The sequence below is a fragment of the Schistocerca nitens genome, chromosome 7 (assembly GCF_023898315.1).
Source record: "Schistocerca nitens isolate TAMUIC-IGC-003100 chromosome 7, iqSchNite1.1, whole genome shotgun sequence".
NCBI classification, from domain to species: Eukaryota; Metazoa; Arthropoda; class Insecta; order Orthoptera; family Acrididae; genus Schistocerca; species Schistocerca nitens.
The window spans coordinates 359,050,304-359,068,575 of NC_064620.1; the positions used below are offsets into that span (position 1 = coordinate 359,050,304).

The 18,272-nt window shown below is 42.3% G+C and overlaps 1 protein-coding gene across 1 annotated transcript in view; it reads right to left on the minus strand.

The window, feature by feature from the left end:
- Positions 1 to 7,592: 7,592 nt before the first annotated feature.
- Positions 7,593 to 18,272, minus strand: part of LOC126195622 (putative odorant receptor 59c) — a 47,154-nt gene continuing 36,474 nt past the window's right edge. Inside the window, exons 4-5 of the mRNA XM_049934247.1 lie at positions 16,076 to 16,180; positions 7,593 to 7,796 (exon numbers count right to left, since the gene is read on the minus strand). Coding sequence (XP_049790204.1) covers positions 7,593 to 7,796; positions 16,076 to 16,180 — 309 coding nt within the window. The remainder of the gene's footprint in view (positions 7,797 to 16,075; positions 16,181 to 18,272) is intronic.

The window sequence follows — 18,272 nt, forward strand, 5'->3', positions numbered from 1 at the left end:
AATGTCTGAAGTAGTGCCAGAGGGAACTGACACCACCCTTCAGGGGTGTCCATAAACTCGAAAGAGTATGAGGGGTGGAGATCTCTTCTGCACAGCATGTGGTAAGGCATCCCAGATATGCTCAATAATATTCGTGTCTGGGGAGCTTGGTGGCCAGCGGAAGTGTTTAAACTCAGAACAGTGTTCCTGGAGCCACTCTGTAGCAATTGTGGACCTGTGGGGTGTCGCATTGTCCTGTTGGAATTGCCCAAGTCAGTTGGAATGCACAATGGACAAGAATGGATGCAGATAATCAGACCGTATGCTTATGTACGTGTCACCTCTGAGAGTCTTATCTAGACATATCAGGGGACCCATATCACTCCAACTGCACATGCCCCACCCAATTGCAGAGCCTCCACCAAACTGAACAGTCCCCTGCTAACATGCAGGGTCTATGGATTCATGAAGTTCTCTCCATACACGTACACGTCCATCCGCTTAATAAAATTAGACACCTGTTGTCTTATGTAGGCGTTGCCGACCGCAGCGCCTTATTCTGCCAGTTTACATATCTCTGTATTTGAATACGCATACCTATACCACTTTCTTTCGCATTTCAGTTTATGTAGGTCTGTAAGAAAATAATATGTTGTAATCAAGCATCGAATTTTAAGTGGTCATCTACACATGGAGCACTGTCTTCTTCAGCATGATAATGCCAGACCACACACAATGCTACGACATCTGCAGCTGTCTGACACTTTGTGTTCACTGTCATAAATCATCATCCATACAGTCCAGACTTGGCTGCATAAAATTTTCAGCTATTCCCAGAACTTAAAGAAACCTTCGAGGACTATACTTCGACTATGATGAAGCACTCGAAGCAAAAAGAAGGTTGTGGCTCTGTCAACACAGTCAAACATCCTACAGTGACAGCATCGTGAAACCGGTCTTTCATTGATGGGAAAGTGTTCATCGACAGTGTGGCTGTGTTGAGAAATAAATATGTAGACATGAAGAACAGAGATGGAGAACGTTAAAAGAGTTATTTTATTAAAAAGCTTAAAGAGTTTTCACACAAAAATTTCGGAGGCATTTCTTTTCATTACGTGCTTATAGACCGTGCTAGATATTGCGTCATCTGTTTCTGGATAGCCATCGTTTCTCAGTCACAGTATTTAGGAGGTCTGTATCACAAATGTCAGTTCGTTTCATTTTTATCGCTCAGTGGATAGTTTTGATATACAGCGCAGTTATTTGTGGAGAATGTCCATCCACTTGTATGACCCATGAAGATTAAAACACATCCACATATGGAATATTACCATTTTGTTCAAATTTTCAATGATACTTGCATTCATCTGGGACAATCCTGAGCGCTGGTGAATACCAAACTGATACATTAACGTCATGACATATCAATTATGAATCTGACCACCATGATCGGTTTGAAGTTTAACTGGACAGAGCAACCCTATCTGCAGCAATTGATTTGTGCAACTTCCTTCCGAGTCAGTTTTTAAAGGTGTGATCAGAACGAAAACAGAAAAACTTATCCATAATGGAACACATAACGTTGCATGTATCTATTTCTTGTCTATAAATGTTAGTGCATTGATAAATCTAGGTTTCGTTTCATAATTCAAGCGTTTCCTTTGCTTCAGCGACCTTTACCAGTTAGCCTCAGAATGGTGATAGTATGGCTTCCTTCTTCAACTTTTATATTCTAGATACTTTTCCTGGTAACTTTTCATATATTGTAGCAGTTTCTTCATCTGTGATAGCACTCGCAGATAACATATTGTCTGTCTGCCACATGTTCTCGAAATTTGTAGAAATCTGCTGATGATTCCCTTGGATTTTAGCGGTAATCAGTTGGTGATTCTTCTCAATTTCCCTAGTTTGACGCTTAAAACATTCGTTTATTGTTTAACTTTTTGCATCAACTTATGGAGAGATGTTCTATCTATGCAACCGTTTTCTCTCAGACTGAATGCTTCACATGTGTGCAAACTTTTTCATAGATAATGTATAATGATGTAACTACCTCTTCGTTTACTTCATATATCTGCCATCCACATTAATTTCTCGTCAAGTACATAAATCTGTTATCTTTTAAAAAGGAACTCTTGGAAGCTTCATATGTATTGTCCATTATTCAATTTTCTGGTTTTATCAATAACGAAAAAGCTGTACTGCGTGTGATTCCAGCGATATCTGCAAATAACTGTAAATTCCGTGAATATCAAGTCGACTCCTATTTGTGCTTGATAGCTATGTTTTAAATCCACATTTCCTTGTTATAAAATGACAATACGGTTGTATTATCCCTTACCAAGCGCTTTGGAATCCGAGAGTATGTCTGGCTCAAATAAAAATATTGGCCTCCGTATGAAAACTGAAACAGCAACATTTTCGCTTTTGATCCTGATAGTTCACAGTAAAATCACTAAACATAAACACAGTACCCATCTTGATTCTTTCTGGCGGTGATATATCACTGCTTTCACAGAATATCTTGTATATCATACCGTCAGTGTCATCCAATAACTCTTCTACTCCCTGGCATTTGCGCTGAACTAAAGTTTCTGAAAATTCATACACATGTTCGAAGTGAACTCCCTCCACATGCGTTAACAATGACACTGTAACATTTTTATTGCTGTAACCCAAAAGACCCATAATTTTTGTCATATATTCTAGAGCAGAAGTGCTCCATTCTTCTTCTGTTTTTCAATAATGTTGAGGTCCAGTCACCTACTATAATGTCCTTGTGAAGAGAATGTTGCTCCCACCCAACCATCATAATGAATATTTGTTTGCTGTACCATGTAAGAAACTTCGTAAACAGAGAAGAAACATACATACGTCTGGCACTTTTTTCATTTAGTATACTCCTACATATAACAGGATACATGAACATGTTCAAATAAGAACTAGCTTTTGTGTGCACTTATGGCATGATGCACTCATATACATATTGCTATACGTGGATGCACAGCATGAAGTGAAACACTGTATGATGATTTTGTCTGTCAGATGTAGATACTGATACGGTTTATTATCCCGCAGCTTGTGGTCGTGCGGTAGCGTTCTCGCTTCCCACGCCCGGGTTCCCGGGTTCGATTCCCGTCGGGGTCAGGGATTTTCTCTGCCTCGTGATGGCTGGGTGTTGTGTGATGTCCGTAGGTTAGTTAGGTTCAAGTAGTTCTAAGTTCTAGGGGACTGATGACCATAGATGTTAAGTCCCATAGTGCTCAGAGCCATTAGAACGGTTTATTAAACAGGTGCATAGTTTTCACGAAAAATTGTACTCATGTGGTTGCTGGCTCTCGCTTCCATCGATAGCATGTTAGGAGACACATGCATACATTTAATTCTCAAAATTAGAAACCTTTACGGGTCATGGGAGGACCCTATCACATACTTTATGGTTACGTGATACCACTGATGGAGTCTAGCTATTCGTTAGACAGTCGACTGTTTAGGGGAGTGAGATATAATGTGATCAGCGACGGGTGAACATAGCTATATTGCCACAGCCAACTTAAGTTCCCGTAATTGTTCAAACATTAAATAAAGCAGCCCCAATTGTTTAAATAAATATAACACATGTTCTGGTCCCGTTAACTTTACATGAATACGTCTGACACGGAGAGCAGGTAGCTGACATGTGTCTGAACTCTCTCCACTGGTTGCTAACTGTCTCGGGGAGCTTGACATTTGAGAAACCGTTTAACGAAAATGTTCACGCTTCAACAATAAATAAAAAATTGTGTCTCCTACATGTTTAAAACACTACACACATGCCTGACGACTATGGTTTGTAATAATAAAACATAAAAGACCAATTGCCTCACATACACAAGTGCCACCTTGGATTTTTTAAAAAAGTTTCCCCGCCATCTTAGGTCTAACGTACTGTCTTCAGTAGTATTTACATCCATTTTAACTCAATACAGGTGACCCATATAGGATTTTAATGTCAGTAAGGTGGGGAGAAGAGAGGAGAGGGGGGAAATACACTCCTGGAAATTGAAATAAGAACACCGTGAATTCATTGTCCCAGGAAGGGGAAACTTTATTGACACATTCCTGGGGTCAGATACATCACATGATCACACTGACAGAACCACAGGCACATAGACACAGGCAACAGAGCATGCACAATGTCGGCACTAGTACAGTGTATATCCACCTTTCGCAGCAATGCAGGCTGCTATTCTCCCATGGAGACGATCGTAGAGATGCTGGATGTAGTCCTGTGGAACGGCTTGCCATGCCATTTCCACCTGGCGCCTCAGTTGGACCAGCGTTCGTGCTGGACGTGCAGACCGCGTGAGACGACGCTTCATCCAGTCCCAAACATGCTCAATGGAGGACAGATCCGGAGATCTTGCTGGCCAGGGTAGTTGACTTACACCTTCTAGAGCACGTTGGGTGGCACGGGATACATGCGGACGTGCATTGTCCTGTTGGAACAGCAAGTTCCCTTGCCGGTCTAGAAATGGTAGAACGATGGGTTCGATGACGGTTTGGATGTACCGTGCACTATTCAGTGTCCCCTCGACGATCACCAGTGGTGTACGGCCAGTGTAGGAGATCGCTCCCCACACCATGATGCCGGGTGTTGGCCCTGTGTGCCTCGGTCGTATGCAGTCCTAATTGTGGCGCTCACCTGCACGGCGCCAAACACGCATACGACCATCATTGGCACCAAGGCAGAAGCGACTTTCATCGCTGAAGACGACACGTCTCCATTCGTCCCTCCATTCACGCCTGTCGCGACACCACTGGAGGCGGGCTGCACGATGTTGGGGCGTGAGCGGAAGACGGCCTAACGGTGTGCGGGACCGTAGCCCAGCTTCATGGAGACGGTTGCGAATGGTCCTCGCCGATACCCCAGGAGCAACAGTGTCCCTCATTTGCTGGGAAGTGGCGGTGCGGTCCCCTACGGCACTGCGTAGGATCCTACGGTCTTGGCTTGCATCCGTGCGTCGCTGCGGTCCGGTCCCAGGTCGACGGGCACGTGCACCTTCCGCCGACCGCTGGCGACAACATCGATGTACTGTGGAGACCTCACGCCCCACGTGTTGAACAATTCGGCGGTACGTCCACCCGGCCTCCCGCATGCCCACTATACGCCCTCGCTCAAAGTCCGTCAACTGCACATACGGTTCACGTCCACGCTGTCGCGGCATGCTACCAGTGTTAAAGACTGCGATGGAGCTCCGTATGCCACGGCAAACTGGCTGACACTGACGGCGGCGGTGCACAAATGCTGCGCAGCTAGCGCCATTCGACGGCCAACACCGCGGTTCCTGGTGTGTCCGCTGTGCCGTGCGTGTGATCATTGCTTGTACAGCCCTCTCGCAGTGTCCGGAGCAAGTATGGTGGGTCTGACACACCGGTGTCAATGTGTTCTTTTTTCCATTTCCAGGAGTGTATTTTGCCTGTGCTATAGCTATCAAGAGGAGGGGCTATGTCGTTGACCTTGATATTAATAAGTGGTTGAGAGGGAAGGGACGTGATCTTTGCATGTGTGTTATGTCTTACAGACAGAAAAAACTGACTGCTGATGCGCGAGATACAATTATCATTCATTCACCAGCATATGAACGGTGTCATGACCGAAAAGTAACATGAATGCAGTTGATAAGTTTTTCCTCACGCTGATTAAAAATCGGACATGAGCACACCAGATTTGGAGTTATTCTTGAAGTTGAAAATCCTATGCAGAGACATCGTCTTTTTTTTATTTGAGTCAGAATTTCCACTGCTGAACTGCTGAACGTAAACATTGTATGGAACAGTTAAGTATCCCAGGCACTGAAACTCTAAAATGAAAGTTAGTTGGAATCATTGAGAATATGGAATGCTGAAGAGATTCCTTGAAAAAATTTAACCCGTAGATAAACAATACGTTTTATGTACGCCTGCGGGCTTTGCTAGTCATTGTCACTGAAGGTAAAATCATCTGTTAGGCCATGTCATGTTCCTCTTCAGTTTCTTGCACAAACAATGTTTCAATCTCTCTGCTGAGGATTTTCTAGTGTTCCCAATTAGCTGACGTGCAACACTACAAGATCCTGATGAAGATCCCAAAGGACGGGTTGAAATTTTTGTGTGAGAAGAAATCGAAAAGGAACATGACACGACCAAACAAGCCACAAGATTTTACTTGCAGACAAAAGATCGTCTGCCTTAAATGAACGCCGTATTTTTTCCACTCAGGCAGTTATTCATTTAAAGTTTTCTTACATTTCACAGTCGATTTTGACTTTTTAAGCTTTTAACCAGCGATTAGTAGCATAGAAAAGCACGCTGTACTACCACTATTAAATGGCAACACAGTGGCATGAAAGTAAATTAACAAAAGGGTAGTTACCTAGGAAAGGTGCCACATATATACAAATGGCTGGACATTCACAGTTTCAATTTAAATTCGTTTTCTTTGTAAATTTAATTGTTAATGATGATTAGCCAGATAGCTGGTGCACATGAGCAGGGAAATGTGCAGAGACAGAATGCTGACCAAAGCAAAAAAGCGAGGGCAGACTAATAATTTCAGAGTCCTCGCTACATAGATTTCAGTGTGTATGAAAAGAAAAAGGAAGCTGATAAAAATGAAATAAAAGTAAAGTTTAAAAATATAGAAGTTAAAACATTTAAAATTACACTTAGTTTATAGACAATATGAACAATTCTATATGTTAGTGTATAAACTATCAATGGTTAATACTATTTGTTAGTGTGGAAACTACAAATGTAATTGTTACTTTAGATTCAATTAGCTGTGAGAAAAATAGGAATAGTGTGGTTCTGTTTGTCCGATGATTAGTATTTGTACGTGAATAAAAATTTGTTTCTCCAAGAATATTTATTTTCTTCCGTTTCATTGCATTATGAATTTGATGTTTATGGTAAATGTTTTGGAAAGTGTGTTTTTTGTGTATGAGATGTATCGTTAGAGTACTTGGACAATTTTCTTCACATTTTGTTTGCTCTTTAAATCGAATTCAGAAACTTCTTCCGGTCGGCCCAATTATACCATTTCACGATTGTCAGACTCAGTTTTATATATTTCTAACTTATTTAATGTTCCATTCTAGGAAACGTGTGTCTTATAATCCTTTTAACACGGTTGTCGGTGTGAATTCCAATTTTATTTTTGGTATGTTTAAAAATTTTTGCTACTTTGTTTGAAATGTTACCATAATAGGGGGAGACTGTGAAATTAGTCTTTTGTTTAACTGTTTTTTTTCTCTGGAATAATGTCATTGCTGGCTGACTTTACTCGCTTTTCAACTTTCGTTTGTGCATTTCTTTAATTACTTGTGCTTCAGGATCGTTCTAGTTGGCTAAATTTTCAAGGATTGCTATGTCTTTGTTAATCTCATCTTCATCACTACATGAAAGCATGCTTTTTTATCATTGCATCTTTTTCTTTTTTCTGTTCGTCCTGTGTTGTCTTTACGAGCTCTTTTTGTTCGATTATGAACAATGAGACTGTTTCTGTTACATGCTCCTCTATAAGTTCCTTATAGTCTGTACGTAATCGTTCATTTTATTTAAGAAATTTCCCTCACATTCCATGATCGCTGCAATTAAGTATGAGTCACACATTGTTCCAGAATGAACCTCCTCACCGCCACGAATGACTCCCTGGAGAAGGGGAAGAACCCTCCAGCGGTGATCCTCAAAGGTCTCTGAGCGCGGTGCATCAGCAACAGCAACGACTTCTTGATGGACAAGGGGCATCCCTGAAGTGACGTCACAGCGTCGTACGCCGCCACGGCCAGGTTCTCGCTCTGCAACAGTCCACCAGCACCCACTTCATTAATGTGTACGGTTATGTACACGACAGCTCCGTGCATGTAAACATATTCTGTTACTTTATTTCTGGAAAAAACTACGTAATCTGTAACTTGTTTCGAATTATAAATAAATGGATCAGGAGCTATTGTAGCCTACGGTTCACGGTCAGAATCACCCTGGAAAAATTACATTTTGAACATTACCACACTTCTCATAATTCGACTGTTACTCACGCTCAAACTATAGAGTTCACAACACAACATCTACTTCAAGATAAATTACAATTGGCACCCCACAAAGGCCAGTCATCAGTCGTTTACTTCGCTAGCCTTGTCTGAAGGCACACCCCGTTAATTTGAAGAAGGAGGAAGAACGAGATTGTCTGTAGTTAATGAAAGTATTTCAAAATGTAACATTTACGCCGCAGTGAGTCTACGCTGATATGCCACATTCTTCCATCGCCAATAATCGAATTTTAGCGTTTCACAGATAGCAATCTGACCGTGCTTCTCAGGTCTGCAGTCTACCAATCTGAAAAAGGAGGAAGGGAGTAGCGAGGGACTGAAACTTTGGTTTGCGCTCTGAATATGTCCCATGCAAGCTGCCAATGAACGAAAAACAATTTAAAAAAATAAAGTAACACATTTTCATATTTCAGTGCACTGATACATAGCAGCAATATCTTTGGAAAACTTCTTGTTCTAAGGAAAGAGTATTATGTGAATGAAATGTAGTAACTAGAATTACACAGGATGAACCTGAATTCCACCGAGAAAGTTTCGGAGGTTGTATAAGGATGTTTTCTGTGTGACTCGATACCAGGAACCAAAAGTCTTTTGTGACTGATTAAAGCGTAATTCCTTTTCGTTTGATTTCTTAATCCCAGTTGTGTACGTGTCTGTATCGTTGAAATGCTAAAAGTAGTATATGAGTTTTGCTATCTGAGCAGCAAAATAACTAATAATTGCAGAAGTAGTGAGGATAGTAAATGCAGACTAGCAGTAGCAAGAAAAAAATTCTGGACAATGAGAATTTGTTGACGTCTAGTATCAATTAAATTTTAGGAAGATAACCTTACTTTATCCCAACACACAACTACTTCTCCTTTGAGGGCAAGGCATACAAACAAATCTACGGCACGTGGCACCCTCCTATGCCAACCTGTTTGTGGGGCACCTGGAGGAGGAACACTTCCTTTTCGTTTTGAGTCATCAGTCTTCTGACTAGTTTGATGTGGGTGGCGACGAATTCTTCTCTCGTGCCAACCTCTTCATCTAAGAGTAGCACCTGCAACTTGCGTCCTCAATTTTTTGCTGGATACATTCCAATCTCTCTCTCTCTTCCTCAAAGCTTTTACCCTCTACAGCTTCCTCTATTACCATGTAAGTTATTCCGTGACCCCTTAACAGATGTCGTAAAATCCTGTCCCTTATTGTCCTTTACTCGTCAATTCTCCTGAGAACCTCCTTATGCTTTACCTTAACAGTCCACCTAATTTTCAACATTCTTCTATAACACAACGCTTCTAATGCTTCGATTCTCTTCTGTTCCAGTTTTCCCACAGTCCACGTTTCATTAGAATACAGTGTTGTGCTCGAAATGTACATTTTTCAGAAATTTCTTCCTCAAATTAAGGCCTATATTTGATAGTGGTAGATTCCTCTTGGCCAGGAATACCTTTTGCCAGTGCTAATTTGCTTCTTATGTCGTCCTTGTTCCGTCCATCATGGATTATTTTGCTGTCTAGATAGCAGAGTTCCTTAACATAATCTACTTTGTAATAACTAATTATTATCTTAAGTTTCTCGCTTTTCTCATTTCTGCTACTTCTCATTAATTTTCTCATTATTTGAATTAATCTCGATCCACCTTCTGTAAACATTACGCTGTTCATTCCACTCAACAGGTCCTGTAATTCTTCTTCACTTTCACTCAGGATAGCAACGTCATCAGCCAGTCGTAACACTGATATCCTTTCGTCTTGAATTTTAATCACACTCTTGAATCTTTCTTATTTCCATCATTGCTTCTTCGATGCGGTCTTATAAAAAAAAAATGGATCAAAAGGCTCTGAGCACTATGGGACTTAACATCTGAAATCATCAGTCTTCTAGACTTGGAACTACTTAAACCTAACTAACCTAAGGACATCACACACATCCATGCCCGAGGCAGGATTCGAACCTGCGACCATAGCAGCAGCGCGGTTCCGGACTGAAGGGCCTAGAACCACTTGGCCACAACGGGCTTACACCCTTCCTCTCTTATTGTTCTGTCTTGTCTCTTGTACATATTGTATGTATATTACCCATCTTTCCTTATAGCTTTTCCTTATTTTTCTCAGAATTTCGAACATCCTGCATCATTTGACAGTTTCGACAAATCTTGATTTTTCTTTAGACTTGCTTCCATTATGAACAGGAACGTCAGAGTTGCCTCTCTAGAGCCTTTACTTTTCTAAAGCCAAACTGGTCATCACTACTAAATTGTGATCTGAGTCTATATTTGCTCCTTGGTATGCTTCACAATCCTATATCTGTATTTGCTAGTCACCCAAAACCCCAAACCTCTGGTCTGGTTTAGGTTCGTTGATGAGACATTCATTATCTGGACTGAGGGCCAAGAGAAATATCCTCATTACTTAACAAGCTCAGCACGTTCTCTCTGGTCCAATTCGCCATGTCCTCTTCAACTCAGTGTCCTACCTATCTGAAGGTTGACCTTCATCTCTTTGATTGCTCATTCCACACTTCTGTACACGTTAAATATACCAACAATTAAAAAGTATCTGCCTTTCGACATCCAGCATCCCTTCCACATTTCCTCCCATACGTCCTGGCCACCTGGGGATGGAGTATTTGCAGTGACGAGAACTCACTTACTCAGTATGCTGACTGTCTCACAAAGGCCTTCACATACAAACACTATCCTCCAGACTTTGTCCACAAACAGAAAGTTTTTCCCATATCTCCACGCACCCCAAAACCTCTCACCATCCGCAAGCATCAGCTACAAAGGAGCGTCCCCTTTGTCACGAAGTAGCATCCTGGGCTGGAACAACTTAACCACGATCTCCGTCAGGGTTTTGATTATATGTCATCACGCCCTGAAATGTGGGACATCTAATCCAAGATCCTCCCCACTCTTCCTAAACTGATGTTATGTCGCCCACCCAACCTCAAGAACATCCTAATTCATCCCTGTATCACTCCAAATGTCAGCTCCTTGCCACAGGGATGATATCGCTATGGAAGATCCAGTTGTAAGATGTGCCCAATCGGCAAATCCTGCCTTTCCCATACTAGTCCCATCAAAGGGTTATCCTGCCTCATCAGAGAGAGGGCCACCTGTGAAAGAAAACATGTCATATACCAGTTCTGCTACAATCACTGCACAGCTTTTTATACTGGAATGACTACCAGCCAACTTTCCACCAGGATAATGGCTATCGTCAAACGGTGGCCAAGAGCGTAGTGGGCTACCCTGTGACACAACATTCGGCTGAATATAACATGCTTCATTCCAATGGCTGCTTCACCAACTGGGCCATCTGAATCCTTACCTCCACCATGAGATTTTCAGAACTGCGCCGGTGGGAGTTATTCTTACAATACATTCCCCAATCCTGAAATTATCCCGGCCTCAACCTCTAGCCAACAGTTTCTGCACTATTCACGGCTAAAGAGTTATTCCGTAGTAGAAATTAAGCCATTACGTATCTGACTTTAAATAAATAAAAAATGAAGATCAATTCAGTAGCAGACTGCAGTTGTAAAACTAATGATTTATGCAACAACGTGACGTTTTTCTATTAATTTGACCTAAGAAACTATTTGACATACGCTTAGCTGCCGGTGTAGTGAAGGCTAATGAAAAACATTTTCTTGTGTGACATTAATTAACAATTGTGATTTCAGCTTCTTTATTGAACATCTTTTCTGTCCTCAGATCCTTGTTAAATTGTAAATCATTCAGTTAATGGTTAACTAACCCTTCAAAACATCAGTTTTCCACAGTCAGTTTACGTACATTGGTAGTTTAAAGTTTGCACCTGTCGTTTCGTGGTGGTGTTTCTGACTAGTAATCAAAACGTCTTCGGTTCTGGGTTAGAACCTAGTCACTGGTTAAATCTGAACAAAAAGCATGACCAATGGCGGCCGAAGACTTCCGGCATAAGACGTCATCCTCTTTCTACCAGCAAACTTAAAGAAGGTGCAGGAGCGGACAGGATTTCAGGGCACTCTCTGTCCCTTGGGGTGGAAAACTGCCCCTAAAAGGTGGATGAGTCAGAAATGGTCAACGGCATGAGGATGCAGAAGGCAATGGAAACCACTGCATTAAAAATACATTATGTGTTTCCACAGGACATGTGGCCTGTAACTGAAATACACTGTAGAACCAAAGAAACTGATACACTTGCCTAGGTCCCCCGCGAGCACTCAGAAGTGCTGCAACACAACATGGCGTGGACTCGACTGATGTCTGAAGTAGTGCTGGAGGGAACTGACACCTTGAATCTTGCAGGGCTGTCCATAAATCCACAAGAGAACGAGGGGGTGGGGATCTCTTCTGAACAGCACGTTACAAGGCATCCCAGATATGCTCAATAATGTTTATGTCCGGGGAGTTTGGCGGCCAGCGGAAGTGTTTAAACTCAGAAGAGTGCTCCTGGAGCCACTCTGTAGCAATTCTGGACGTATGGGGTGTCGCATTGTCCTGCTGGAATTGCCCAAGTCCGTTGGAAGGCAGAATGGACGTGAATGGAAGCACGTGATCCGACAGGATGTTTACATACGTGTTACCTCTGAGAGTCTTATCTAGACGTATCAGCGGTCCCATATTACTCCAACTGCATGTGCCCCACACCATTGTAGAGCCTCCACCAGCTTGAACAATCCCCTTCTCTTCAGTCGTTATCGGTCTCGTTCTTGCAGTATCTTTTTTGTACGGGAAAATCCTTTCTTCATCGCTACCTCGGAGATGCTGTATCCCATCACTCGTGCGCCAACTGTAGCACCACGTTCAAACTCACTTAAAAGTTGATGACATGCCATTGTAGCAGTAGTAACCGATCTAACATCCGAGCCGGACACTTGTTGTCTTGTATAGTCGTTGCATACTGCAGTGCCGTATTATGCCTGTATACATGTCTCTGTAGTTTCTTTGGCGCTTCAATGTAGTACCGTGATGATCTGTCCATTGGCCGTAGATTCCGTATTGCTTCCCCACTCAGATCTCCTGAAGGGGACTGCCAAGGGTGAGGTGACAATGAGAAAAGTATGGAATAACTAACGAAGGGATAACATTCAATGAGTCAGAGCACGGGATGTTACAAATCTGAACTTTGTAGAAGAGCTAGAAAATATGAAAAGGAAAATGCAAAGCCCAACTTAGACGGGATCAGTGAAGTGAAATGGAAAGAATATATGGATTTCTGGTCAGCAGAAAATTGTCTAACGGAGGCAGGATTTGTTATAAATAGGAAGATAGGGCAGACAGTGATTTACTGTGAACAATTCAGTAATGCGGTTGTTCTTTCGACTGCAGTCTGTCCCCGGTAGCTGAGTGGTCAGCGCGACAGACTGTCAATTCTAAGGGTCCCGGTTCGATTCCCGGCTGGGTCGGAGATTTTCTCCGCTCAGGGACTGGGTGTTGTGTTGACCTAATCATCATCATTTCATCCCCATCGATGCGCAAGTCGCCGAAGTGGCGTCAAATCGAAAGACTTACACCAGGCGAGCGGTCTACCCGACGGGAGACCCTCGTCACACGCCATTATTATCATTATTCGACTGCAAACTAACGCCACAACAATATGCCGATTTCGCAAGCAGAAGAAGAATTAGAACGCGGTTATAGTGGAAGGACCAATGCTATGGTTCTTAGAAAGGTTCAGGGAAAGGCAGGAATGCAGCCATATACATGCCTTACGAATGAAATAAATATTGACTAATTGAGTGCTACAATCAATTTCGGATGGTAACAGTGAATAATCTGTTCCAGAATCACAAGAGCAGAAGGTATACTTATAAAAGACCTACAGACACGGGAAAATTCTATCTGAATTACATCAGGGTTAGACAGAGGTTTCGAAAACAGATTTTGGTTTGTAAGACATACCCAGGAGCAGATGTAGATTCAGATCACAGTTTAGTAATGATAGAGAATAGAGTTAAGGTGAAGAGAATCATCCCGGAAGAATCAATGTTTAAGGAAGTGGGATACTGACGTACTGAGGAATGATGACACGCAACTGATGTTCGCTTAAGATGCGGATACTGTGACAATGAAAACAAGAGTTGGCAGTTAAGTTGAAGAGAAGTGGAAGATAGCAAGAGGCGAGAAGTGCGAAAACTGTCACAGATGTTGGACAAAACATAAGTGCTAGGAAGGTAACTGCGAGGAAACCTTTGTTAACAAAAGAAATACTTCATTTGATCGACGAAAGAAGGAAGTACAGAAAGGTTCAGGGAAATGCAGGAACACACTCATATAAATGTCTTAGGAATGAAATAAATATGAAGTGCAGTGAAGCCAAAGCTTAGAGGCTGCAAGAAAAATATGAAGAAATCGAAAAAGAAATGATTCTCGGAAGCACTGACTCGGCATACAGAAAAACCGAAACAGTATTTGGAGAACTTAAGAGTGCAATAGGAATTCCACTGTGAAAATCAGAGGAGAGAGCGGTTAGTGGAATCAGTACAATGAAGGCCTCTGTGAAGTGGATGACTTGTCTGACGACATAATAGAGGAAAAAATTTTAGTCGTTGTGGAAGACTTAGGGAAACGAATATTAGTCATAATTTAAAAGAGCCCTGGAGGACTTGAGATGAAATGAAGCCCTCCCCCCCCCCTCCCCCCGCCAGCCATCGTGAGGGTTTCCTATTAGTAACGATGGTTGGAGGACACGACATAAATCTTGTCGGGTCATAATGGCAACTGCATAATTGTCGGTCTCGCTGGCTGGAATTGGTCTGTCTGCCACGCAAGTTATGTAACTTATAATATATAACAGTGGTTTCCGTATTATTTTCCCAATAAATGGTGAACCAATGTGTTGCAATTACATTTTCGTTACCATAATATTTCTATAACACATTGGCTACAATTACAGCTTACATTTTTTTCTATATCTATAACCTACATTATAATCATATACAGGTTAAAGTTCCAGTCCGTTACCTCTACAACACATTGGTTACTATTTATTTTTCTTCTCGTACCAGTATTTTACGTCTTAAATGAATTTTAAATCGTTTCCTGCTGTACACAAAGCTGTTGATAAACCCTGCTTCTCGAAAATGACCTCCTGCTATGGTTCTCACTTCATCATTACGTTCAAATGGTTCAAATGGCTCTGAGCACTATGGGACTTAACTTCTGAGGTCATCAGTCCCCTAGAACTAAGAACTACTTAAACCTAACTAACCTAAGGAGATCACACACATCCATGCCCGAGGCAGGATTCGAACCTGCGACCGTAGCGTTCGCGCGGCCCCAGACTGTAGCGCCTAGAACCGCTCGGCCACTCCGACCGGCCATCATTACGTATGAAGAGTTTATCATCTTTTGCAAATAATACCAATTTACGTTGCTTGTTAATGTAACGAGTATAGACCTTAGATCGAATTATATATTGAGCAGCTGACTGATCATGATTTGGCGTACGGGAGGGTGATGGAGAGAAGGAAGGGGACCAAAGGGACCTAGCTTGGTAGAACGGAGGAATGTTACGATGTTGTGTGTTTGCCCCTACCCCTGCATGTAGGCAAACCGAAAGACAAAGATCATATTGTCTAAAGTCGCCACAGCATTCCTTCTCGAGCCATTTAAGAACCAGATTACTGGAAGCTGTACCTGAAAGTATCAACAGGACAACAACAAGTTTTTGATCTCCAAAAAGTCTTGATACAATATTTATTACATAAATAATTAATATAAAGTTCCACGAAATGTATCAAAAGAATAAATGAAATCCTGTGATAGTCGCTGTTGTGGCGTTTCAGAATTGGTCCCTTTCACAGGTATGGTCAAATAGCTGGTATTTAACTGTGTGAATAGGTATTTGTGTTGCCGAAATTTTACTCCTGAAAAATTAAATAAATTTTAATCTTTCACATCCAACTGTGACGCTAACACTTTATAGTGAACAGTTTCATGTGGTCCGTTCTGAATATGACAGTACTAAACAAAATGTTCACGGCAAGAAATCTCGGAGCAAAGTAAAACTATTTGATACTGCGTATCAGTCACTGAGCGATGAGCCACTTACTTCTGTAATAAGGTCGTCCCCGAACCAGCAGTAAATGAAAAGCTCCGCAAGCATGCCAGTCAAGTACAAGCCGAATTTTCCAATCTGCTGCAGTCCGTCCGCACTCTACAAAGGAACTGATGTTAGAAACCAGATTTAAAAAAAAATGCTAGAGACAAAAAATGAAAATCAGTAAGTACTGTAAAAGTACTTGAACACTGAACAGATTCAGTGCATTTTAGGCATTTGGTTATGAATTCTATCCTTTTACTCCCATCATAAATGACGGCCTGTAAGGATGTGCAACATATCAACCTATACATAAACGTAAGTCACTGCAAATCTAACAATGAATTGCAACGTAAGATACTCCGATATTAACGTTTATGAAAATTACTTCCAGACTACTCCATAATTTAATCTAAAAGAAAAGAAAAAAACGAACCTCTTTCCTCAACACCTCTCATTCGCTAATATGGAACAGTGCCCCTTCAAACTGAAACACCAGAAAGGATGGTAAATAACGTGCGTATAGAGCATTGTAGAAAGAAAACGCGATTAAATTTGTTAGAGATTTTGGTTTGTGTAGGATGCAAAATTTGATACACAGCATTGGCTCCAACCTGGCTGGGCATCGCATTGAACCGGAGCTGCGCATGACAGACGCTGCTTCAGCTCTACGTCAGAGTTGATCAATCACAATGGCTGCCAAGGGCAGCTCAGGGCAAGATGTTTTAAATGGGCGAGAGTTGTGGAGTGTGCGTTGGCCAGAGTAACTGTCCCAGCAGTACAGTCAACATGTAATCTTGCTTTATTTTTTGAAAGATAATGTCGTTGACACCACATATACGGGGTGAACATTAATAAAACCGTCAAACTGCAGCGACGGATTCCTGACTGGAAATCGAAGAAAAAAAAAAAAAGTTCTGTGAACGTGTGTCCGGAAATAGACGGTGCGCTTGCAGCGACGGCAAATGGTCCCAGTACAGAGTCCAGATCTGCATCGGATCCACTTAACAACAAATGTGGTCTCCATGGGATGCATGTACGCGTTCACACGACGCATCATGTATTGTCATGCAGGAAACACATAATCGTACTTTGTCTTATACCATGTTGGCGAGCCACTTTCCTGGAGCTTGTACTAGGGTTCGCCTCAATATCCTGTGGGACCCAAGCCTCTAAAACTGGTGGACGCTCAGTCCGCCACCTCCCCCCTGCATGTTTGTCTGTCTGAAAGGACCCATGATTACACAAACGCCCAAAAGGTGATGGGAATATTTGTGATGTAGTTGATGTCTGTGAGGGTACCTGTTTTGGTATAGCCGTGCTGCTTCTCGACCGTTTCCATCTGCTCAGCCGTACATGATCTCGGCTGGTTCCCGTCACGAATACCGGACCATTCTGCTGCCTACAATACGCTGCGTCAATCGCACAGCCTGCAACGTGCAAGGAACACACGGCACGTGGTCAAAGGAACTGTCATTCGTCAGTGTCATCTACGTTCGCAATGAAGTATTTCCGGGCGCACGATCACAGGACCTTTACTCCTCCATTTTGAGTAAGGCATCCGTCCTTGCAGTTTGCGGTTTCGTTAATGTTTGCCTTGTATAGGGCACATCCATCGGTAGAGCCACTGGTTCCTACTATCCAAAACCGACTATGAGAATAACAGATCGTCATGTTCTGTCGATAATGGCATCTGGCACTCTTTGGAAAAGACGATCTATTGTCAGAGATCAAGGCGGCACTCTCCCCTGGCGCATCAATGGAAGGTGCAACAATCATCGCTCGAGTGACAATCTGCAGTTGTGCAGAAGCCGTTGCACTTTCTGTGTGGGTACTTGTCCCGCCGAAAAAGTATCCATTTCCTGACTCATGGTCCGTGACGTAGCTGCACGATCCTGCGCAGTCGGGCTAACGATGTCTGTATCCTCTTGGGTGTTGTTGATGGCACTAAGCACCTGAAATCCTCTACGATGTTGACTGTGGTCCTCCAGAATTCATTGATTCCACATTTTCAAGAGAATCCCGGCATCCCAAGTAATGTGAGTTGTGATATCGTGATTCGATAACAGACAGACTCGATAGGACACGACCGTGCTGCTGAAAAATGTAGACGGTGATAAACGTTTCTTCTTGTTACATAACACATAAAACCTCTTTTCTCACAAAGAAGTTTACTCACATGGTATTTGAGAACGATAAAAGCGCTGCG